Source organism: Trachemys scripta, chromosome 12 (assembly GCF_013100865.1).
Source record: "Trachemys scripta elegans isolate TJP31775 chromosome 12, CAS_Tse_1.0, whole genome shotgun sequence".
Taxonomy (NCBI): domain Eukaryota; kingdom Metazoa; phylum Chordata; order Testudines; family Emydidae; genus Trachemys; species Trachemys scripta.
In genome coordinates this window covers 32,841,209-32,865,101 of record NC_048309.1, presented here as the reverse complement: position 1 = coordinate 32,865,101, position 23,893 = coordinate 32,841,209, and the positions used below count along the sequence as shown (strand labels likewise).

The 23,893-nt window shown below is 46.6% G+C and overlaps 1 protein-coding gene across 10 annotated transcripts in view; it reads left to right on the top strand.

The window, feature by feature from the left end:
* The window catches only part of CEP250 (centrosomal protein 250), a 118,935-nt gene that overhangs the window by 37,051 nt on the left and 57,991 nt on the right, over positions 1–23,893 (top strand). For 9 of the 10 annotated variants that reach the window (XM_034786989.1, XM_034786986.1, XM_034786985.1 and 6 more), the window contains 6 exons: positions 2,986–3,147; positions 3,559–3,737; positions 4,204–4,386; positions 18,117–18,261; positions 18,685–18,831; positions 19,020–19,250. In XM_034786989.1, coding sequence (XP_034642880.1) covers positions 2,986–3,147; positions 3,559–3,737; positions 4,204–4,386; positions 18,117–18,261; positions 18,685–18,831; positions 19,020–19,250 — 1,047 coding nt within the window. The remainder of the gene's footprint in view (positions 1–2,985; positions 3,148–3,558; positions 3,738–4,203; positions 4,387–18,116; positions 18,262–18,684; positions 18,832–19,019; positions 19,251–23,893) is intronic. The other variant, XM_034786988.1, reaches the window with a different exon arrangement.

Genomic DNA, 23,893 nt, shown 5'->3' with positions numbered 1-23,893 from the left:
ATGCACATTTCACTCTCTTTAACATGTCAGTTTTGATTAACTCATATTGGAGTTCCCAACTTTACTCAAACTCTTTCAGTATTGCTTCCCCAAAGGGAAAGGGGCTGTGTGCTAGCTGAGATCAGCCCTGAGCAGGTGATATCAGTTTGGGCATAGTTTGAGACCCAGGTGTGTGGTGGGCAGGGAAAAAAAAAAAGAAAAAGAGGATTTTGATATCACATGGCTTTTTCTCGGGAATGTGTTGCTCAAGTGACCCCAGATTTGGTCCACTCATGCCACCTATGAAGCACAGCAAATGTCAGGACAATCTGATTCAGTATGTGGCGTTTAGACTATATGGAAAAGTAGTCTGCTAAACAGTGAGTCTCAACCGTTACTATAGTGGAGCTACTGCTCTGCTATAATTACTCAGGCATGTTATGGATTCTTCATCACCTGAAATCTTTAATTCAAGATCAGGCTGTATTTTGTAAAAGATCAGATCTACCATAACCAGAAGTTATGGGTCTGATGCAGGAATTATTGGATGAAATTCTCTGGCCCATGTATGCAGGAGATATGGGTAGATCATAATGTTCCCATCTGGCCTTAAATTCATGATTAATCGACTGTAAAACTGGCATTATTTAGATTGGATGAACAAGTGTAGGAAGGGAACTGACAGCGTCCAGTGGCTAGGGAACTAGAGATTCTATTTCTGCTTTACTCTGTGACTTTGGCCAGAATTCTCAGAGTTGGGTGCCTAAAGTTAATTTCCTGAATTCATACTAAGACTCCTAAATGAAAGTGGCCTGCCTTTGAGAAGGGCTGAGCAAGTGCTGCTTTCAAATGATTTAAATGAAAACTTAGGTTATCTTTATTGAGACATACTGGTTTGAAAACTATCGCTTTCATCTCACATCTGTAAAGTGGAAATAACACTTGCCTTCCTTTGTAAAGCCACGTGAGATCACTAAAAGAAAATCACTAAAGAAATGCTGAGTATTATTATCCAGATTATAGATCTTCACTGTCCCATGGCAGAAGAATAAGGGAGGGTCCTTTGCTGAGGTTAGGGTGCAGTGAATATAGAACAAATGAAAGGAAATGGTGTTTCACACAACAAAGTCTGCCTGGGAAATGTACTGCAGGTTACTAGATCAAATATGGTGACTCTATTTATTTTTTATGACCAATAACACTTGTTAGAAATCCCAATATAAGAGTAATCAAATCTCCTACTTCAGGGCCTTGCCTGATTGCTGCAGGGGTCAGGAGGGACATTATTTTCTTCTCCCTATACAGCACTACATAACTGGCTCTCATTCTGGGCCACAGCCCTACCAGGATCAGCTGAGCAGCCCCTTCCAGGATTCAGGAAGTGAAAGAGAACTTCCTCCCAGCCTGTCTCAGAAGCCCTAGATGTGGGCCCTGAAACAGGATGCTGGCACTTATTTCATGTCCCAACCCCACTGTGTTCCCGTTTACCATGGCCGCTCCTGTCACTCTGTCAGCAGCTTGACTACTTCTGGCTCTTAAGTTTAACACCATGTGACATGGCAGGGCTTCTCCCCAACTTCCAAGCATATACTGCCATGCCCAGTCTCCTTTAAGATTTATTGTACAAACATAAGGAAATAAAACAAACACAAACAGTCCCTTTGTTTACCCTGTTGTGGTAGGGCTTCATGACCCCACTCCCAGGGATCTCTGACAATCCTGCTATTTGCAGCTTCCCAGTCCCAGCCCACTCTGCTCCCTTTCTGGAGCACCAGCTCTAGGGCTCCTTCCTGGGAACCTGGCCCTTGCTCCAGAGATCTACCACAGGAGTTAACTCCACTCCTCGGGGGGAATCTTTCCCTAGGCACAGCCTGCCCCAATCACTCCTCTCTGTCCTGCCCTCTAACAGGTCTTTATAGCCCCAGGTGTAGCCCTTCCCTTTTTCATTGGGCCCACCTGCTCTGACACAGGGAAGTTGGGTCTGGTCTGCTCACAGGGACTCTGTAACACACCACTCTTTTTCTGGTACTTCCAGAGCCCTTTGTTACTAGCTCCCTGGCTGTCTGCCCAAGACACTTTGACAAAATCTTAGAAGTTCTGTCTGTTTGGGGTTCCTTACCCACATGCCTCCTGGACTTCCTTTCCTGATTGTGACCTTTAACTGGGCAACCTTAGTTTTAGCTGCATGGTCCACATGCATGATGTGAGAGGCGAGTCATCATTGTTCTGTCTGTTTGTTCATTTAATCCATTTAAGTTTAAATGTCTTTTCACTTGTATTTTTCAGTCAATCTGATGTGCTGATGAGTAATTCTTCTTTCCCTGCACATCTGTATAAATCCTCCATGTTTCCTTTGCATGTGCTGGTAACATTAACTCATTCTTTAGTTGACGGACTGTTCCTCTTAGGTTGCCTCCCTTTCTCCATTCCGAGGACAGGAATTTTAACCTCAGATCTTTGCATAGACCCTCATGAAGCTTCTTTGGCCAATTCTTGCTCCTTTCATGCTACTGTTTCAGAGGAATTATGATCAGTTGCTCTTCTATTATCATATTCTTCAGAATTCATCAGCTGCTTTCTCCTCTGGGGAGTTTTAATACTACTTTTCATGGCTATTGGTCACTAGAGGCCTGATTCTGTTACATTAAAGCTTTTTATATCACTTTGACTGCATAAAGAAGCCTTAAAGGAGGCAGAAATGGTGCCTGAGGGCCAAAAAGAAACTGAGCACTGGTTAAAGTAAGCCCCCAGAAGGCCTAGAATAGAGGGAGTACAAACATAACATCCATTCCTGCCCTATGGTTTTTCTCCTGTTCTGCATTATTCTGGAATCACCCATACCTGAAATGCAGGAGGTCATGGCCACCAGAACCAATCTTCCCTATTGCCTTAAGTCAGACAGCCTGTAACCTCTGACTGAAGGATGGCATGGAGGAGGAGGGAGAAATAGGTAAATGAGAGTGAGTGGTAGGAGGGAAGGAGTAACAGCTTGGTCTGGGGTTTCAGGCAGTGCTAGACGATACTGACAACGCAGTCAGCATCTCATGGGTTGAGAGCTCCCAGCATCCTGAATCCAGCAACCTCTCCTCCCTGCTGAGTTCCAGTGACATGGAAAGGGCCCTTGTTCTGGTGCACAAAGCATTGTCAAGGAGGTGCCAGGCAGTACAGGTGAGAGGGATCTGGTGCAGGACTCTCTTTACACTGGCAGCAATTTCCCCAACCCCACTGCCAGCCCACTCTCTCAAATGTCTATGTCTCATCCAGCCTTTCCCCTTCCACTTACTTCTGCCCTCCAGCCATCCTTCTCTCCACACTGAGACTGCCTTTTCTCTGTCCCCACTTTCTCTGTAATTCCCCCTTCCACCTGAGCACCCTCCCACACTGGATCACATCTTTTGCCCTCAGATGATCTGCTCCTCTCCTGACTCTCCCAGCTGACTCATATTTGAACTATCTCTACACTCTTCAGCTGCTGTTGCCCTCAGGCCTAACTGTTGACCTCCTCCTAGCTGGTCCACCTGGGCCCATCTTCTCAGCCCCATTCTGCTCATGCACTCATTCTGCCTCTTCCCCTGGCAGGCCCTAAGGGAGCAGCTTTCAGACAGCCAAGACTCTGTCCATTCTCTGCAACATCAGCAAAGGCAGCAGGAAGAGGAATGCAAGATGCTGAGGCAGAGGCTCCAGCAGCTGGAAGAGAACTGCAAGACACTCACCAGCCAGACGCAGCACCTCCAGTCCCTGGTGGAAACTCTCAGCAGGTCAGCCCTATGTCCTCCCTCCACATCGTATAGGGACTTCAGTAGCAGAGTGTTGGGGGCTAAGAACGCTCCTGTTCCATAGTAAGTCTGGCTCTGCTTCTCAGGTTACTCTTTCCCTGTCACTAGCAATTAATGTTCCTAGCCACCACGCCATGTCCAGGCTGCCTGAGGAAATTGGAGAGCTGCCCGAGTATAGTGTGTGTCCAGTCCAACCTCTGCCACCCCTAAATTAAGCTCCCTAGGTGCATCCTGCATCCCCAGGTTGTGGAGAGGCCCTCTGCTGAGCACTGCTTCCCACTGAGTGAGAGCAACAGCCTCCCCAGCCCCTTTTCTTCCATCTCAGCTGCCAGAGAGGAAAAGAGGTTCACATGCAGCAAGCACTTCAAACCCCTCCCCACTGGTGCGGATGGGGTCTGCTCATGCTAGATTCTCCTCATTCTGCTGACTGGGCCCTGCCTCTTTGCAGTGACCGTATGAACCTGGAGAAGGCCAGGGAAGAGCTGCAGCAACAACTGGAGGTGTCTGAGCAGGAGGCCTGGCGATTGCGCCGAAGCAACACTGAGCTACAACTGAAGGAAGATTTGGCTCAAGGGGAGAAGGAGGAGCAACAGCTGGAGATGGAGAGGATCCTTCGGGAGAGGGAGCGCCTGTGAGCTCTTCTGTCATCCCTCCATAGGGCAAGGGGTTGGGGCACTGTGGGAGCATGCTGGGATTGGTGGCTGAGTGCTGGAGTGGAAGTGATGAGTGACTGCACAGGTATGGAAGAAGTGGAAGCTAGGAGCTGAAGGGAAGCACCAGGAAAGGGAATATGGGATTGAGTTAGGATGGTTAGTGCAATTGGTGGCTTTTATTTCCACGATATTAGATTATTGCTAATCTAATATCTAAGAGGCCTCTTCCCATCATTCCACTCTTGGTCCTTGGAGGGCAGGGTTTTTACTTGGTCATCGCTGCTGGCCTAACTCTTTTCAGTCTTTGCTTACTGACTGAGGGTATGTCTACACTACGAAATTAGTTCGAATTTATAGAAGCCGGTTTTATTGAAATCGGTTGTATACAGCCGATTGTGTGTGTCCACACAATAAAATGCTCTAGGTGCTCTAGTCGACGGACCGCGTCCACAGTACGAGGCTAGCGTCGACTTCCGGAGCATTGCACTATGGGTAGCTATCCCACAGCTATCCCACAGTTCCCGCAGTCTCTGCCGCCCCTTGGAATTCTGGGTTGAGATCCCAATGCCCGGATGATGCAAAACAGTGTCGCGGGCGGTTCTGGGTACATGTCGTCAGGCCCCTCCCTCCCCCGTCACAGCAACGGCAGACAATAGATTCGCGCCTTTTTACCTGGGTTACCTGTGCAGACAACATACCACGGCAAGCATGGAGCCCGCTCAGCTCAGCTGAGCTCACCGTCACCATATGTCCTCTGGGTGCCGGCAGACGTGGGACTGCATTGCTACACAGCAGCAGCTGCTAACTGCCTTTTGGCGGTAGACGGTGCAGTAGACTGGTAGCCTTCATTGGCGATCTGGGTGCTGGCAGCCGTGGGGCTTGCCTTTTGGCAGTAAATGGTGTATTACGACTGTTAGCCGGCCTATTACAAGTCGGGTCATCGCACGTTAGCAGAGTCTTCCCTGAGCAGCAGCTCGTGCAATAGGCCTGAAGACCATCGTCATACACCGCCCCGTATTTGCTGCCAAGCACCCAGAAAGATGCCGAGGGCTATCAGTCACGCTGCACCGTCGTCTTAAGATGTAAAAAAATAGATTTGCTCTGTATTCATTTGCTTCCCCCTCCCTCCATCAAATCAAGGGCCTGCTAAACCCAGGGTTTTCAGTTTAATCTTTGGGGGGGACCAGTCTGTGACAGTTGTTTGTGTCTCTCCCTGATGCACAGCCACCGTTCTTTATTTTAATTCCCTGTGCCTGTACGCCATGTCGTCACTCGGCCCCCCTCCCTCCTTCCCCTAGGCCGTCAGATACTACGTTTGCGCCACAGCTCGAGCCGAGAAGCGGTTCGCGCCTTTTCTTTGAATTCTAGGTTGAGATCCCAATGCCCGGATGATGCAAAACAGTGTCGCGGGCGGTTCTGGGTACATGTCGTCAGGCCCCTCCCCCCTCGTCACAGCAACGGCAGACAATAGATTCGCGCCTTTTTACCTGGGTTACCTGTGCAGACAACATACCACGGCAAGCATGGAGCCCGCTCAGCTCAGCTGAGCTCACCGTCACCATATGTCCTCTGGGTGCCGGCAGACGTGGGACTGCATTGCTACACAGCAGCAGCTGCTAACTGCCTTTTGGCGGTAGACGGTGTAGCATGAGTGATAGCTGTGGGGCTGGCAGCCGTAGGGCTGCATTGCACCAGCCCCTTGCAGGCGATGGTATATTATGACTGGTACCCGTCGTCGTCATACTGGTATGGCTGTCAATCATGGCCACCTGGGCAGACATGCTACTGTTTTGATGATGACGGTTACCAGTCGTAATATACTATTTTCTGCCAATTGCCCAATATTGTCTGCTAAGCACCCAGAAGAGGCCGAGGGCGATGCTGGGTGCTGGCGGACGTGGGGCTGGCAGACGTGGGGCTGCATTGCTACACAGCAGCAGCCCCTTGCCTTTTGGCAGATGATGGTATATTATGATTGGTACCCATCGTCATCGTACTGGTATGGCTGTCACTCATGCTGCAGCGTCGGCTGCCACCTTAAGATGTAAAAAATAGATTTGTTCTGTGTTCATTTGCTTCCCCTTCCTCCGTGAAATCAACGGCCTGCTAAGCCCAGGGTTTCCAGTTTAATCTTTGGGGGGACCATTCTGTGTGACAGTTGTTTGTGTTTCTCCCTGTTCCTGTACCTGTACGCCATGTCGTCACTCGGCCCTCCCTCCCTCCCGCCCTCCTCGCCTGGTCCGGGTTTCGCCTTGGCATGTTCTGGCTCTGCATATACTCCAGGACAATGCGCGTGGTGTTCATAGTGCTCATAATTGCCGCGGTGATCTGAGCGGGCTCCATGATCCCAGTGCTAGCTATGGCGCCTGGTCAGAAAAAAGGCGCGAAAGTAGTATCTGATGGACCAGGAGAAGGAGGCGATTGCAGCGCGGCGACGAGAGTGATGAGGAAATTGACATGGCCATAGACCTCTCACAAGGCACAGGCCCCAGCAATGTGGAAATCATGGTGTCACTGGGGCAGGTTGATACCGTGGAACGCCGATTCTGGGCCCGGGAAACAAGCACAGACTGGTGGGATCGCATCGTGCTGCAGGTATGGGACGATTCCCAGTGGCTGCGAAACTTTCGCATGCGTAAGGCCACTTTCATGGAACTTTGTGACTTGCTTTCCCCTGCCCTGAAACGCCAGGATACCAAGATGAGAGCCGCCCTCACAGTTGAGAAGCGAGTGGCGATAGCCCTGTGGAAGCTTGCAACGCCAGACAGCTACCGGTCAGTCGGGAATCAATTTGGAGTGGGCAAATCTACGGTGGGGGCTGCTGTGATCCAATTTGCCAGGGCAATGAAAGACCTGGTGATATCAAGGGTAGTGACTCTGGGCAACGTGCAGTCAATAGTGGATGGTTTTGCTGAAATGGGATTCCCAAACTGTGGCGGGGCCATAGACGGAACCCATATCCCTATCTTGTCACCGGAGCACCAAGCCACCGACTACGTAAACCGCAAGGGGTACTTTTCAATGCTGCTGCAAGCCCTGGTGGATCACAAGGGACGTTTCACCAACATCAACGTGGGATGGCCGGGAAAGGTACATGATGCTCGCGTCTTCAGGAACTCTGCTCTGTTTCGAAAGCTGGAGGAAGGGACTTTCTTCCCGGACCAGAAAGTGACCATTGGGGATGTTGAAATGCCTATCGTGATCCTTGGGGACCCAGCCTACCCCTTAATGCCATGGCTCATGAAGCCGTACACAGGCAGCCTGGACAGGAGTCAGGACCTGTTCAACTACAGGCTGAGCAAGTGCCGAATGGTGGTGGAATGTGCATTTGGACGTTTAAAAGCGCGCTGGCGCAGCTTACTGACTCGCTCAGACCTCAGCGAAAAGAATATCCCCATTGTTATTGCTGCTTGCTGTGCGCTCCACAATATCTGTGAGAGTAAGGGGGAGACCTTTATGGCGGGGTGGGAGGTTGAGGCAACTCGCCTGGCCGCTGATTACGCGCAGCCAGACACCAGGGCGGTTAGAGGAGCACAGCAGGGCGCGGTGCGCATCAGAGAAGCTTTGAAAACGAGTTTTGTGACTGGCCAGGCTACTGTGTGAAACTTCTGTTTGTTTCTCCTTGATGAACCCTCCACCCCCCCCCGCCCCCCCCGTCCCGGTTCACTCTACTTCCCTGTAAACCAACCACCCCACCCCACCCTCTCCTCCCCTCCTGCTTGCAGAGGCAATAAAGTCATTGTTTTTTCACATTCATGCATTCTTTATTAGTTCCTTACAGAGGTAGGGGGATAATTGCCAAGGTAGCCTGGGATGGGTGGGGGAGGAGGGATGGAAAAGGACACACTGCATTTTAAAACTTTAACTCTTATTGAAGGCCAGCCTTCTGATGCTTGGGCGATCATCTGGGGTGGAGTGACTGGGTGGACGGAGGCCCCCCCACCGTGTTCTTGGGCGTCTTGGTGAGGAGGCTATGGAACTTGGGGAGGAGGGCTGTTGGTTACACAGGGGCTGTAGCGGCGGTCTCTGCTCCTGCTGCCTTTCCTGCAACTCAACCATACGCTCGAGCATATCACTTTGATGCTCCAGCAGACGGAGCATTGCCTCTTGCCGTCTGTCTGCAAGCTGACGCCACCTATCGTCTTCAGCCCGCCACTTGCTCTGTTCTTCCCGCGATTCAGCCCGCCACCTCTCCTCTCGTTCATATTGGGCTTTTCTCATCTCCGACATTGACTGCCTCCACGCATTCTGCTGTGCTCTATCAGCCTGGGCGGACATCTGCAGCTCCGTGAACATCTCGTCCCTCGTCTTACGTTTTCTCTTTCTAATGTTCACGAGCCTCTGCGAAGGAGAAACATTTGCAGCTGGTGGAGGAGAAGGGAGAGGTGGTTAAAAAAGACACATTTTAGGGAACAATGGGTACACTCTTTCATTACAAGGTCGCATATTTCGGCTTGCAGGCAGCCATTGTAGGCCACAGTGTTTTGGCTTTTTTAACCTTCTTAACATGCGGGAAAGGTTGCAAACAGCAGCGCATTTCCCATATCAAGGATGAATTGGGTTGTCCATTTAAAATGGGGTTTCAATGTAAAAGGAGGGGGCTGCGGTTTCCCGGTTAACATGCGGCACAAACACAAGTAAACCACCCCCCCACACACACACACGATTCTCTGGGATGATCACTTCACCCCTCCCCCCCACCGCGTGGTTAACAGCGGGGAACATTTCTGGTCAGAAGAGCAGGAACGGGCGCCTCTGAATGTCCCCCTTAATAAAATCACCCCATTTCAACCAGGAGAGCTTTCTGGAGATGTCCCTGGAGGATTTCCGCTCCATCCCCATACACGTTAACAGACTTGCTTGCTTTTTTTTTGTAATGTTTACAAATATTTACAAAGTTACACTCACCAGAGGTCTCCTGTGTGCCCTGAGGGTCTTGGGTGAGTTCGGGGGTTACTGGTTCCAGGTCCAGGGTCACAAACATATCCTGGCTGTTGGGGAAACCGGTTTCTCCGCTTCCTTGCTGCTGTGAGCTACCTACAGTACCTCCATCGTCATCTTCCTCGTTCCCCGAACCGTCTTCCCTGTGTGTTTCTCCAGTGAGAGAGTCATAGCACACGGTTGGGGTAGTGGTGGCTGCACCGCCTAGGATCGCATGCAGCTCCGCGTAGTAGCGGCAAGTTTGCGGCTCTGCCCCGGACCTTCCGTTTGCTTCTCTGGCTTTGTGGTAGGCTTGCCGTAGCTCCTTAATTTTCACGCGGCACTGCTGTGTGTCCCTGTTATGGCCTCGGTCCTTCATGGCCTTGGAGATCTTTTCTAATACTTTTCCATTTCTTTTACTGCTACGGAGTTCAGATATCACTGCTTCATCTCCCCATATGGCGAGCAGATCTCGTACCTCCCGTTCGGTCCATGCTGGAGCTCTTTTGCGATCCTGGGAGGACTCCATGACGGTTACCTGTGCTGATGAGCTCTGCGTGGTCACCTGTGCTCTCCACGCTGGGCAAACAGGAAATGAAATTCAAACCTTCGCGGGTCTTTTCCTGTCTACCTGGTCAGTGCATCTGAGTTGAGAGCGCTGTCCAGAGCGGTCACAATGAAGCACTGTGGGATAGCTCCCGGAGGCCAATAACATCGAATTCCATCCACACTACCGCAATTCCGACCCGCAAAGGCCGGTTTTATCGCTAATCCCCTCGTCGGAGGTGGTGTAAAGAAACCGGTTTAAAGGGCCCTTTAAGTTGAAAGAAAGGGCCTCATTGTGTGGACGTGTCCAGGCTTAATTCGGTTTAACGCTGCTAAAGTCGACCTAAACCCGTAGTGTAGACCAAATGAAAATGGTTCTTCCTTGCAGAGATTACTCCTGATTTTTGCTCTCTTTTCCCTGAGCTCACCCATCTCAGCCAGCTTGTGCTAGGCAAAACAAGTGGTTGCTGCAGTGCTGGGCTTTTGGGACAACTTGTGGGAACCTGCAGGGCCCGGTTCTTTTCTCTCACTCCATTGTTAATCAAAAGTAATTCCCCTAAAGTCAGTGGAGTTACACCCATGAAAAACTAGTGTAAGCCACTAGAGAATCAGTTCCTTTGTATCTTGCTGTCCTTGGCTTTGTACAAGTGTTGGCACTACCAAGTGTTAAACAGTCCTGCATGGACCAAGTTACATTCCTTTGCCCAGAAGAATGAGAGAAACAGCCCTTTTGTTCTGGATTTTTATGCTACACTTGGATATCACTGAGACAGGCACTATATGATATCCAAATCAATAGACCTAGGTTACATCTGGCCCGGCTGGTGCAGTCCACACTGCAGAGTGACACGTGTAGTGCAACTTCAGTGGTTCGGCCATTCCTTCCTGTTCAATAATGCACTGCCTCACTGGATCTGTTTGAAAAGAGCAGAACCACTCGGATGCCACCAACTGTCCCAGCCAGCGTCCTAATTTGCATGACCTTGTGCTCAACCGTATTGATGACAGCTGGTGGATAATAGATTATAATAGATTAATCCTACTAAATAATCCAAATCCTCCCCTGATTCCAGTCCGTTGATCTATCATGTAACACGTGGGTAAAGTGGGTGGAGGTAGAGCTAAAGTCAGAACAGCAGCCTCCAACCAGTCTGTGGAGGGAGGACAGCAGTGTCAGGCTAATGTTGGGAACATGAGGTGACATTGGCTCTCTAGTCTATTTCCAGAGGACAGACAGGTAGTGGTGGTGGTGGAGTGGCAGAGTTTAAGGTCTGAGCTGAAACCTTAACTGAGAATTTCCAACTTTGGGTATTTAAATTCTGAACTTTAATGCACTTGGTTTTTGGTAAGTTTATGCAATCATACTCACAGGTGCATTAGCAACAGTTCTTGTGAGAATGTCCTTGTTTTCACATTTTACCAAAAAAGCCTAATATTTTACTTTGAAACAATTTAGTGCAGTATTTAGGGCTACAGGACAAGTTCAAGATAAGAAAAATATTGTTATATAAAATTATATAAATATTCCATACTCTCTATGTTGAAATCTTCATAGGACTCTCCGAGAGAGATCAGTCTTCCTTTGTTTCTAAAGTTACACTTTTTTATCCTTGAGTATAATCTCCATAATATATTAAAAGCTCCACACTGTGCTACAGATTCTTTTGGCAACTGTAATCTCTACAGAACGAGTCAGTACATATCTTGATTTTTGCAGCACCCTTTGATTCATACTCAGTTCTCTTCTGCAATAGCTACCACAACCATTCAATTTTCAACTAAACCTTTTAATAAAGTTGGTTTGTTTTTTAGTGGTATTTTTTCAAAGCTACTCAAGTATTAGTTCTTATGGATGCCTGAGTGCCTGAGAATTGTAGAACTTGTAAGAGTCAGACCTTTGTGTTATGGCTTCCAAAGCAAAGCTAGACACTCTTAAAAATTTGGAAAGATGTTAAGTTTTCAATACAGTATAACTGAAGAAAACAACCAGACCAAACCTTTAAAAAAAATCATGTCTGGTCTGAACAAAGTGAGAATTTTCAGACCAAGAGGAATAAGTTTGTAATCACCTATTCCTTTTCTGCACAGTGTGGCATTGTTCCATACAGTACATTTTCAGGTGTTTTGTCCAGAGTAATTTTAAATGATCCACAAGATGAGGCTCTCATTGCAAAGGCGCTAACATGCTCAAGAAGTTTCCCTGATATTCAATCTGAATCTTCCCTTTCTTTATTTGATTAGTAATAAGCATAGTATTATGGAAGTGACTGGAAGACCAGTCAGAATTGGGGTCTATTTAATTACACAGGCATACCATGCCTAGCAACGTGACAGTCCCTGCCCTAGAAAGTGTATAATCTAGGGTAATAATAAACAGGAGGATGAAACAAATAGGTGAGAGGGAGGAGAAGTAAAAATAATAGAAGCATGTTGTTATGCACAGTAGCTGTGTGCACAGTGTAACTTGCCAGCTATACCAGCTGGCAGAGTTCTGTAGACATCATAGCAGAGACAAGTCTTATGGACTTACACATTTTGAAAGAATTTGTGCCATGTGTTAAGGGACAGCATGCAAGTAAGTGCAGTTCTGTCCCCTGGAGCACAATAAATAACTCCTCTCACTCTTCCACATCAACCCCTTGCAAACATTTATAGAGGTCTCTAGTTCTTCTCCCCTGCACACGTAAGCTCATAGTCTGTGGGCACTGAGACAAGCCCTACTTATGAAAAGAGCTGAATATTTCCTCATTAATCAATCCTTCCCACTTGTCTCCTCCATTGGTCATTGAATGGAAGCCCGTAAGTGGGAGCAGTGTTCCTGGTGGAAGCAGAGGCATTTGGAGGAGCTGCCTCTGCTTTGGGACGTTATGCCTGTGTATACAGCCTGCGATCGGGAGGGTGATGCAGGAGTCCCCTGCTTAATGGTTATAGTCCAAGATGGTGGTAGCCTTGCCTAGTGGCGACCAGTCAGGTGGCGGCAGCCCCATTTAGTAGTCACCACTCGAGTGGGAGTAGGGGAACCCAGGACCACCCTACTACATTGGGTTCGGACCCAGGGTCCTGTGGGCCGACTTGGCTGCTCACCTGGCCCATCAGCTTCCCTGGGCCACTTCCTACTCCAGTCTGCATCCCATCTAATCACTGCCTGGCTCTGGGTAACATCACCTTTGGGGGCCCCAGCCCTCATCCCTGGCACCAGCTCTGAGTCTCGACTGCTTGCTGACCCGAGGCAGGCTCCACCCTGATTCTCTCCGGGAGCTCCCAAGTTACATCCTCCGCCCTGGCTGGTCAGGCCTAGCCTGAGCTGCCTGGCTGGCTTTTTAGCCCTGCCTCCAGTCCGAGCATGCTCACAAGGGCTAAGGAGAGGGGCCTCCTTATCCAATAACTATTCCTTAACCCCTTCTTGGCCAGTGAGGGGCCTATACCCGGTCATACCCAATTCTATTTTGGCTTTTTTGCAGCCACATCAGGTTGCAAACTTCTGTCTAACTAGATCTGTTTTTGGTGTTCCTGCTTCCCAGATTTTTGCATCCTATTGATCATTTCCCTGTTGTATATTAGCCTATATTTCCTAAAAGGAATGTCTTATTTTTCTCTCTAGAGAGACACTGTGGGTGAGGTAATATCTTTTATTGGACCAACTTCTGTTGGTGAGAAAGACAAGCTTTCAAGCATATGCAGAACTCTTATTCTTTTCTTTCCACATTGATTTTCATTGACCCCCTTTGCATTATTTCATTGTCCATGATGGTATTAAGAACTCTCTCCATTGGAGTCAGCTGTGACTTCATTGAGGGGTGGTTTGCCCTCTCCCCCAGCCATTAATAATTTAAACAAGGCTGGATTCACCCCCAGTCTCAGATATACCAAATGCTCTTGCTGAGTAAACATCTCTCTTTCTAGGCATGGTATTTCTCATAGACTATCAGGGTTGGAAGGGACCTCAGGAAGTCATCTAGTCCAACCCACTGCTCAAAGCAGGACCCATCCCCAGACAGAGTTTTGCCCCAGATCCGTAAATGGCTTCCTCAAGGATTGAGCTCACAACCCTGGGTTTAGCAGGCCAATGCTCAAACCACTGAGCTATCCTTTCCCCAGCTATCAGCCTGTTAGCAGAACAAACCAAATAAAACCCATAATAGCTGCCTGGCCCTGTCTCAGTTCTTAGACCCACTGTTTCCTTGTGGTCTTTAACAGCAGCAGTTATATCACATGTAGAGAGGACTGCCCATTCCCAGATCTCGAGGCGGTTGTCCTTACTTGTGAACTGTTGTGCTGCTCATAAGTCCCCCCGTGCCCTCCAAGCAGTGTCATCAAGCTAATCTGGAGGTTATCAAGGCTCACCCTCTGAACAAATATTTATTTAATCCCTGCTGATCCTCGATTAAGGGCACTAAGATTTCCTCCCAGGGACCATCTTGAGCATGCTATCAATCCAGAAGGGTTCCCTCCCTGACTCCCAAAATTGCACTGCCCCCATTATACTGGTACTTAACCTCAATGCTTGAGGCATCCCACTAGATCTCTTCCCAAGGACAGTTTTTAGTGTTTATTACATTGTTTCTGTGCAAGCCAATTAGAACTCATTTTTTCAGTGAAGATTCTGAGACACAGTATCAAATACTTTCATTATTGATCTGTAGATTATAAGAATGGCCATACTGGGCCAGATCAATGGTCCATCTAGCCCAGTATCCTGTCTTCTGACAGTGGCCAGTGCCAGGTGCATCAGAAAGAATGAACTGAACAGGGCAGTTATTGAGTGATCCATCCCGTCATCCAGTCCCAGCTTCTGGCACTCAGAGATTGAGGAACACTCAGGGCATGGGGTTGTGTCCCTGACCAGCTTGGCTAATAGTCATTTATGGACCTATCCTTCATGAACTTAGTAAATTTTTTTAAAACCAGTTATAATTTTGACTTCCACAACATCCCCTGGCAATGAGTTCCACAGGTTTACTGTGTGTTGTGTGAAGAAGTACTTCCTTATGTTAATTTTAAACTTTCTGCCTATTTATTTCATTGGGTTACTCTGGTTCTTCTGATAGATGAAAGGGTAAATAACACTTTTTCTCCATCCATAATTTTATAGACTTCTATCATATCCCCCACTTAGTCGTCTCTTTTCTAAGGTGAACAGTCCTGGTCTTTTTAATCTCCTTTTTTTATGGAAGCTGTTCCATACCTCTAATCATTTTATTGCCCTTTTTGTTTCTTTTCCAATTCTAATATATCTTTTTTTGAGATGGGACGACCAGAATTGTACACGGTATTCAATGTGTGGGTGTACCATGGATTTATATAGTGGCATTATGATATTTGAGTCTCTCGCTTTCCTGATGGTTCCTAACATTCTGTTAGCATTTTTTGACTGCTGCTGCACATTGAGTGGATGTTTTCAGAGAACTATCCACAATGACTCTATGATTTCTTTCTTGAGTGGTAACAGATAATTTAGATCCCGCCATTTTGTATGTATAGTTGGGATTATGTTTTCCAGTGTAGATTATTTTGCGCTTATCAACACTGAATTTCATCTGCCATTTTGTTGCCCAGTCACCTGGTTTACTGACTTCCCCTTGTAATTCTTCGCAGTCAGCTTTGGACTTAACTATCTTGAATAATTTTGTGTCATCTTCAGATTTTACCACCTCACTGTTTACTCCCTTTTCCAGTTCATTTATGAATATGTTGAACAGCACAGGTCCCAGTACAGATCCTTGATGGAACCTCTTATATGTCTCTCTCCACTGTGAAAACTGACCATTTATTCCTATCCTTTGTTTCCTATCTTTTAATCAGTTACTGATCCATGAGAGGACCTTTCCTCCTATCCTATGACTGCTTACTTTGTTTAAGAGCCTTTGGTGAGGGACCTTGTCAAAAGCTTTCTGAAAGTCCATATTCGCTATATCACTTGGATCACCCTTGTCCACATGCTTGTTGACTCCCTCAAACATTTTCAATAGGTTGGTGAGTCATGATTTCCATCTGCAAAAGCTTTTTGACTCTTCCCCAACATATTGTTTTCGTCTGTGTATCTGATAATTCTGTTCTTTGCTAGAGTTTCAATCAGTTTCCCGGATACTGAAGTTAGGATTACTCATCTGTAATTGCCAGGATTTCCTCTGGAGCCTTTTTTAAAAATTGATGTTATATTGGCAACCCTCCAGTCATTTGGTAGAGAAGTTGACATAAGTGATAGGTTACATGCCACAGTTAGCAATTCTGCAGTTTCACATTTGAGTTCCTTCAGAACTCTTGGGTGAATACCATCTGGTCCTGGTGACTTACTACTGTTTGTTCCAAAACCTCCTCTAGTTACATGTCAACCTGGGACAGTTTTCAGATATGTCACGTAAAAAGAATGGCTCAGGTGTGGGAATCTCCCTCACGTCTTTGGCAGTGAAGACTGATGCAAAAAATTCATTTAGCTTCTCTGCAACGGCCTTGTTTTCCTTGAGTGCTCCTTTAACACCTTGATTCTCCAGTGGCCCCACAGATTGTTTGGATCACGTCTACATTCCTCTCATTAGTGTTATAATTCTGTTCAAACAAGCAATCAGGTTTGATTATTCTTTATAAACCCAATGTGATCAACTATGGAGTCATGACCACAACTTTGTAATAGCTGTTAAACTCAACTTGCCTCCTTCAAGGCTTTCTATCAAGTAAGCTGTTATTTATAGATGTAAGGACCAGGAAGGACCATTGTGATCAACTAGTGCAACCTTCTGCATAGCTTAAGCTATAGAATTTCACTCAGTATTTCCTGCATTTAACGCATTAACTTGTAATTTAATTAGAGTATCTCTTATAGTAAGCCATCTAATCATACTTTAAAGATTTCAAGTGATGGAGAATTTACCACATCCCTTGGCAATGTGTTCCAGAGGCTAATTACCCTCACTGTTAAACGTTTGCTCATTTCCACTTTGAATTTTACTGACTTCAGCTTCCAGTCATTGGACTTTGTTCTGCCTTTGAGTGCTAGACGGAAGAACCCTCTAATATCTGATAGCTTCCGTGGTGTAGTCACTTACAGGCTTATTGAATAGCTTCTTAACATACCCTTTTTGATAAATGAATTAGATTGAACTTCTAGTCTCTCACTGTAAATTATTTTTTCAGACCACAAATCATTCATGTAGCTCTTCTTTGAACTGTCTCCATGGAAGAGGGAAAGGGAATAATGTGGTTTTATTTCATAGCAGCTTCACTTGACAACATCAAGTTGCATAAGGCTTTTATACCACTGCCCATCACTGTAGTATCTGAAGGTCAGGTTTTTAAAGGTAATTACATGCCTAAAGATGCCTGGTGGGATTTCAGAAGAGCCTAGGCATCTTACTACTATTGACTTAAATGGGAGTTAGGCACCTTGGTGCCTAGGGGGACTTTCAAGAACACCTATCTGCATCTTTAGGGACCACTTTTAAAAATATGGCCCAAGTGCCTTCCACATAAAATCAATAGCAATAACAAAATCTCTAGCAGACTTCATGGGACCTCTGGCACTTTTATTTTTCAGGATAAAAACTCTGCTTGGGGTAGGATTCTCTTTTTAAATGTTATTAATTTACTTTTTTGGTATTTACTTAGGTTTAAGTTGTTTCAAAGTTGGTATCTTATGGTTTGTTGGGGATATTTTGGTATCTGAATGAGAGGAAATAGTATCTCTTTGGGTAGATAAATTTAATTTATGTCCTATGTGGTTTGCAAAGCTCGTTGACATCTGTTCACTGAACTGTAGGGGTGGGAATGGAGCTCTATTTTTGAGCTAGCTCCTACCATCCTCTGAAGTGCTCAGAGCTCCTTTAGGCAACATGTATTCAGCTTGTGGAATTTGTAACTGAAGAAGGTCAGACAGTCAATAGCATGGCTGGATAATGTTATGAATTCTAAAATCAAGGTAATCCCACTGAGGTGAGGAACATTTCCATGTCCAGCATTGCACAGCTGGCCACTTCCAGGGCCTCTCACCACAGCAGAGACAGAGGATGAATGGCTCAAGCCAACAATGTCCTTGGACCCTGAGACCTAGAAGGGCTGATGGAATTGGCTGGGAAACAGCGGGTCTGGGATAGGAGTCATTTGGACATGTCTTCTTGTTGCCTAGGATTTTGAAATGATAATGCCTTTAAATCTAAAAGCTTCTCTCCTCTCTCTCCCACCTTCCACCATTGTGTGTGTGTGTGTTTGTGTGTCAATCTCTCTGTCTGTCTCCCTCCCCTCCTCTCAGTCAGAAGGCTTTAGCTGCACTTGAAGCAAAGCATTCATTGTTAAAGAGCGAGTTGGTTGCCAGGAGGGAGGCGCTGGAGAAATCTCACCTTGATGGGGAGTTGATGAAGCAAGAGAAACATGAGCTTGCCATGGCACTGGAGAGGGTACGGGCTCATCTGTTATTCCCAGGCAGCATCAAGCCCAGCTTGTTATTTCAAGAGCGAGTTCAAATAGCAGGCTCACCATACACTGCTCCCTGCAGTATGAAAAGGCTAGATAGTGTTATCTCCCATAAGGGGACACCAGAATCAAGCCAGAAAAACACTTCAGGGAGTTAAGCCTTCATGTGCATAGAGGGATGGCTGAGAGAGGATTGGGACCCCGACTAGAGGGAAAGAGGAATTCCTAGAGGATTAGGGGTGTGTATGGTGAGAGGGATGCACTTTGGGAATGAGGGAGGAGGACTGTCTTGGAGACACAGCTGATGTCAGAGGTTTGGTATGGAAAAGGCGATCCTTGGGTTAAAGCAAGGAAAGCCTTTGAGGGGTTTTGTTTTCATCTCCTTCCTTTCTTCTTTGCCCTGCTAGGCAGAACAGTCAATTGCTGAGTTGACAGGGGTTCAGAATAAACTGAAGGCAGAAACCGCTGACCTGCATGATGTGGCTGAGAAGATGAGTGGCATTAATGAGGCTCTAGCTTTGGATAAAATGCAGTTGAATCAACTTGTCCTGCAGGTGAGTAGAGGTCTCCAAGAGTTGGGTTTACCTTGGTGAGGTCTCCTTCAAGCTTCTCCAGGGAATACTGGGGCTGACTGAGTGTGGACATGGCACAGTGTTCTCTGCCCAGGGCAGAGGCCCCAAAAAGAGTATGTCTGTGTTCTCTGCTCCTTGATTTACTTTTTTGTTTTTTTCCTTGACTGTAGTTGGAGCAGGAGAATCAGGCTTTGTCAAGCAAAGTGAAGGACATGCAGAGAGCAACAGCCTCTGTGCAGGAGGAGCTGAGCCTGTCCGAAAGAGCAAATGAGGAGCTCTGTGCAGAGAAAACCCTTCTGGAGCAGTTGCTGCAGAAAGCTAAGGAGGTGCAGGAGGAACTGCAGGCAGAGTTGGGTGTGCTGAGAGATGAGAGAAAAGAGACCCATGAGGTGATGAGTCAGGTGAGAGAGACCCCCCTGTCCTCCACAGGAATCTGACAGCACCAGCACTGTGGTGCTGAGGCTGGGCATGGTGCTGTTGGGTTTTAGAACACCTTCAGCACTAAGACATCCAGTGCTGTTGGAAACAATACAGGGTCAGAGTTCACATGACTCTTGTGCATTTCCTACTGGGCATGTCTCAGACTGATGGTGAAGGGTGGGGTTTGCGATGACTCTCCATGTTTTCTTGGGAGTTGAATTGTCCAATGGAGAGTATAGTGCATATGGTGAAGACGGTCACTTTCCACCCCAGGAACCCGAAACACTTCATAAATATTAGTGAGTTCAGCCTCACAACCTCCCTGAGAGGGAGGGACACTAGCCCCATGCTATAGGAATCTGAGGCTGAAGATTGCAGGCCTATGACAAACCATGGAATAGGACCCAGTCCTGCCATTCTTCTAGCACTACCACTGCACCTGTCATTGCCCCAAGGAGAACTCACTGGGAAATGTTGTGTATTGCAATAGGGGCCCATTTCATCCCTGCACCCAACGAATCTGCATTTTCTGATGAAAAAGTCCTGACCAGCTCTTGTTAGGGGATTTCCCCATGGGCTGGCTTGAGCAGCTTCGCAGTCTCATGACACTAGGGTAGTGGAATGCAAGGTTCTGTACTAGGTCCAAAATGTCAGGAAGCATAAGGAATGGAATAGAAAATATGGAAAATGTAATGCCCTTGTATAAATCAGCAATCCGGCCTCCACTAAATAATGTATGCAGTACTGGTCACCCCATTTCAAAAGGATATTGCACAATTAGAGGGGGCTCTGAAAGAGGTAATGGTGAGAGCAGTTAGGGGCCTGGAAAAACTCCTATAAAGAGCCGTTGAGAAGATTGGCATTGTTTACATTAGGGAGGAGACATCATAAGAATATATAAAATACCGAATGGTCTAGAGAAGGGAGATTTAGTCACCCTGACTCCTAACTCAAGAACAAGGGCAGATTCAATGAAATGAGACAATGGTAAATTGATAAAAGGAAATGCTTTTTCATACAGCGTGTATTTAGAGTACGGAACTCCATTGCCACAGGATGCCACCACTGAGGCCAAGGACTTAGCAGGATACAGAGAGGACATTTATATGGGTGACCAAAATATTGAGAGTTAGAATAGTAACTACTAAGAAAGGAAATGGAAGGGCTATAAATCTGCTTGCATTGGGGCTGAAGCCAGTCTCTAACAGTTCTGGATTTGGAGGACAGTCCCCTGGGGGGATTATCCTATGGGCGGGGATTCATGCACTTTTCTTTGGTGTGTCTTGCCCCTTTCTCTGAAGCAGCTGGTATTGGTCAGTGTCAGAGATAGATAGGATAGTGGCCTGGTTGGACCATTGGTCTGATCCACTCTGGCAATTCTTGTGTTCCTACAGATTATTTTGGCCCTCTGAATCCCATGGGCCCTTGCTCCTCACTTCCCCTGCCTGCAGCTCCTGGGAATGATTTATAAATGCCCATGCTTTCTAGAAGAGCCTCCATGCCAAGGGTAGCTGGCCTTAAGCAACCTTTGTTACTCACTCCAAGCTGACCAGGATGATACTGCTGCCTCGTGTCTTGACTTATTAGTTAGTTCCTTCGGGGTACCCTGCCTTGATTACTTGCTATAACTGAATGCTTATCTTGTTGCCTGTTATAAATGACTTGTCATTTACACCTTGTCCTCTGTCTCTGCTAACTACTCTCCAGCCACCACCAGGCTTCCTTCACTCGTCTTCTGGATCCACTCCTCACTTGTCCTCATCCAGTTCTCCCCTTCCTAACCTCATTCTCACAAATCCTCTTACCTTCTCCCTGTCCTGTCTTCAGCAACATGTCTCCTAGGCCATGCCTTCCTCCTATCCCATCAGCACCCTCACCCCACTGGCTGCAAGCTGAGCCACCCCATTTCATAGAACCATAGACGATTAGGATTGGAAGAGATCTCAGGAGGTCATCTAGTCCAACCCCCTGCTCAAAGCAGGACCAACCCCAACTAAATCATCCCAGCCAGGGCTTTGTCAAGCCAGGCTTTAAAAACCTCTAAGGATGGAGATTCCACCACCTCCCTAGGGAACCCATTCCAGTGCTTCACCACCCTCCTAGTGAAATAGTTTTTCCTAATATCCAACCTAAACCTCCCCCACTGCAACTTGAGCCCATTGCTCCTTGTTCTGTCATCTGCCTCCACTGAGAACAATCTAGCTCCATCCTCTTTGGAACCCCCCTTCAGGTGGTTGAAGGCTGCTATCAAATCCCCCCTCACTCTTCTCTTCTGCAGACTAAATAAGCTCAGTTCCCTCAGCCTCTCCTCTTAAGTCATGTGCCCCGGCCCCCTAACCATTTTCGTTGCCCTCCACTGGACTCTCTCCAATTTGTCCACATCCTTTCTGTAGTGGGGGACCCAAAACTGGACGCAATACTCCAGATGTGGCCTCACCAGTACTGAATAGAGGGGAATAATCATTTCCCTCGATCTGCTGGCAATTCTCTACTCTGCACTTGTCTTTGTTGAACCTCATCAGATTTCTTTTGGCCCAATCCCCCAATTTGTCTAGGTCACTCTGGACCCTATCCTTACCCTCCAGCATATCTACCTCTCCTCCCCACTTGATGTCATCCGTGAACTTGCTGAGGGTGCAATCCATCCCATCATCCAGATCATTAATGAAGATGTTGAATAAAACCGGCCCCAGGACCAACCCCTGGGGGACTTCGCTTGATACCGGCTGCCAACTAAACATCGAGCCATTGATTGCTACCCGTTGAGCCTGATGATCTAGCCAGCTTTCTATCTATCTTTGTACTCCATTCATCCAATCCATACTTTTTTAACTTGCTGGCAAGGATACTGTGGGAGACCATATCAAAAGCTTTGCTAAAGTCAAGTCCAACCCCAAACCCTCCCAGTTTCTTTTCCCCAAGGCTACTTGCTTCACTCTACCACCAACCCTCAACTTCCCCAGGCCTGGGTCTCAAGGGAAACTCCTACTCCTCAGTGTACTTTACCCAGCTGTCTGTGGGGCCTCCTCCTAAGCTCCTTGGACAGAATTCTTCTAAAGCCACTTGCAGGTCTTTTGCCTGGAGAGGCCTCGAACTTCTGCTTCTGTCCATGTCCAAAGAGAGATCCACAGCAAATCTTGCTCCCTCCCTCATCATTCCTTTACTGAAGTGAGAGAACCTTATAAAAAGTCTAATTTTCCAGCATTCTTTGCTGGAAAGCCTACTGCTCCCAAGATTCCATTTATTCTGGGTTGTAACAGAGCAGAGCTGTAGCCAGCCTTAAAGGGCCATCATGCCCTGTTACAGGTGGAAATGGAGCATCAGATGTACCTGTTTTCAAAATTCACCGGTAAACTTTTAGGAAAGGTGGTAACACAACTTTGATTACGTGGGAGCCCTTCCTCAAGCCCTGAGGAAGAAGAGAAGAGAGAAATCAACAAACAGACAATTTAAACTGACACTGAACTAATTTTAGTTTAGTTTATCAAAAAGAAAATTTGTGAGCATCATGTGTCAATGGAGTAGAATGTGGAATTTGTCTTCACTTGTTTGATTGTTTCATAATCTGCTATACTAATTTTGGGTATTATAATATAGGATAGGTTTGTTATCTTATTTCATTTTAAGGCCTTTTCTTTGTTTGATAATCTGAGGTTTTGTGTACTATGCTTTGTTTGACAAATACCCAGCTGGGGTGCTATGATGAAAGAAAAGCTAAATAGCTTGAATTAGTGTCCAAGCTTGGCTGTCTGTTGGAAATGTGTAGGAGGAATCTGATCTGTGCAGCACTTATGGACAGGACTATGTTATAAATCAAAAGCCTTGTTGGTGCAGGCACGTTTGCAGTCTACCATCTCCCCACTTTCATATCTTGGCCACATCAAACTGATTTTCACAGAGTGCTGGAAGACACTTCTCATCCACAAGAGCTGTTTTCCTGCCAAATCTAAGCTATTTACACCCAGTCACTTAAAAGAAAAGTGGGATCAAATTGTCATTTTTTAAGAATGGGAAAGCATATTTATTTATTACTCTCGTTGGTCTCACAAATGCCTAAACTGTCTTTGCTCAAACTTTTCAAAAAGTCACCTTTGGGCATACTTCGACCAGGACTCTCAAAAGATTTCAGTTTGAAAGGTGAAAGCTTTGGAAAGTTTAATACAGGATCTTTGCATGGAAACACTTAGGCAGCCTTTGCCCTATGTGTTGGTAGTGCCTGAGCTAATGTTAGAATTGTCTAATATACAGGTTAAGGAAAGAGTGTCTGTACTTCTGGGTATAAGGCTTAAATTATCCAAAAGTATAAAGTCTGATTTAAAAGTCATAAATACATATAATACATAATCTGCAATAACAAATTAGGGTTAATAAATTCAGTGATACAGTTAAAAGTATTAGCATCCAAATATTTGGGCACATCACTCATAAGAGGTTATACTAAGGGTATGTCTACACTGTGAAATTAGGTCGATTTTATAGAAGTCGATTTTTTAGAAATTGATTTTATACAGTTGATTGTGTGTCCCCCCACTAAGCGCATGAAGTCGGTGGAGTGCATCCACAGTACTGAGGCTAGTGTCGACTTTCGGAGCGTTGCACTGTGGGTAGCTATCCCACAGTTCCC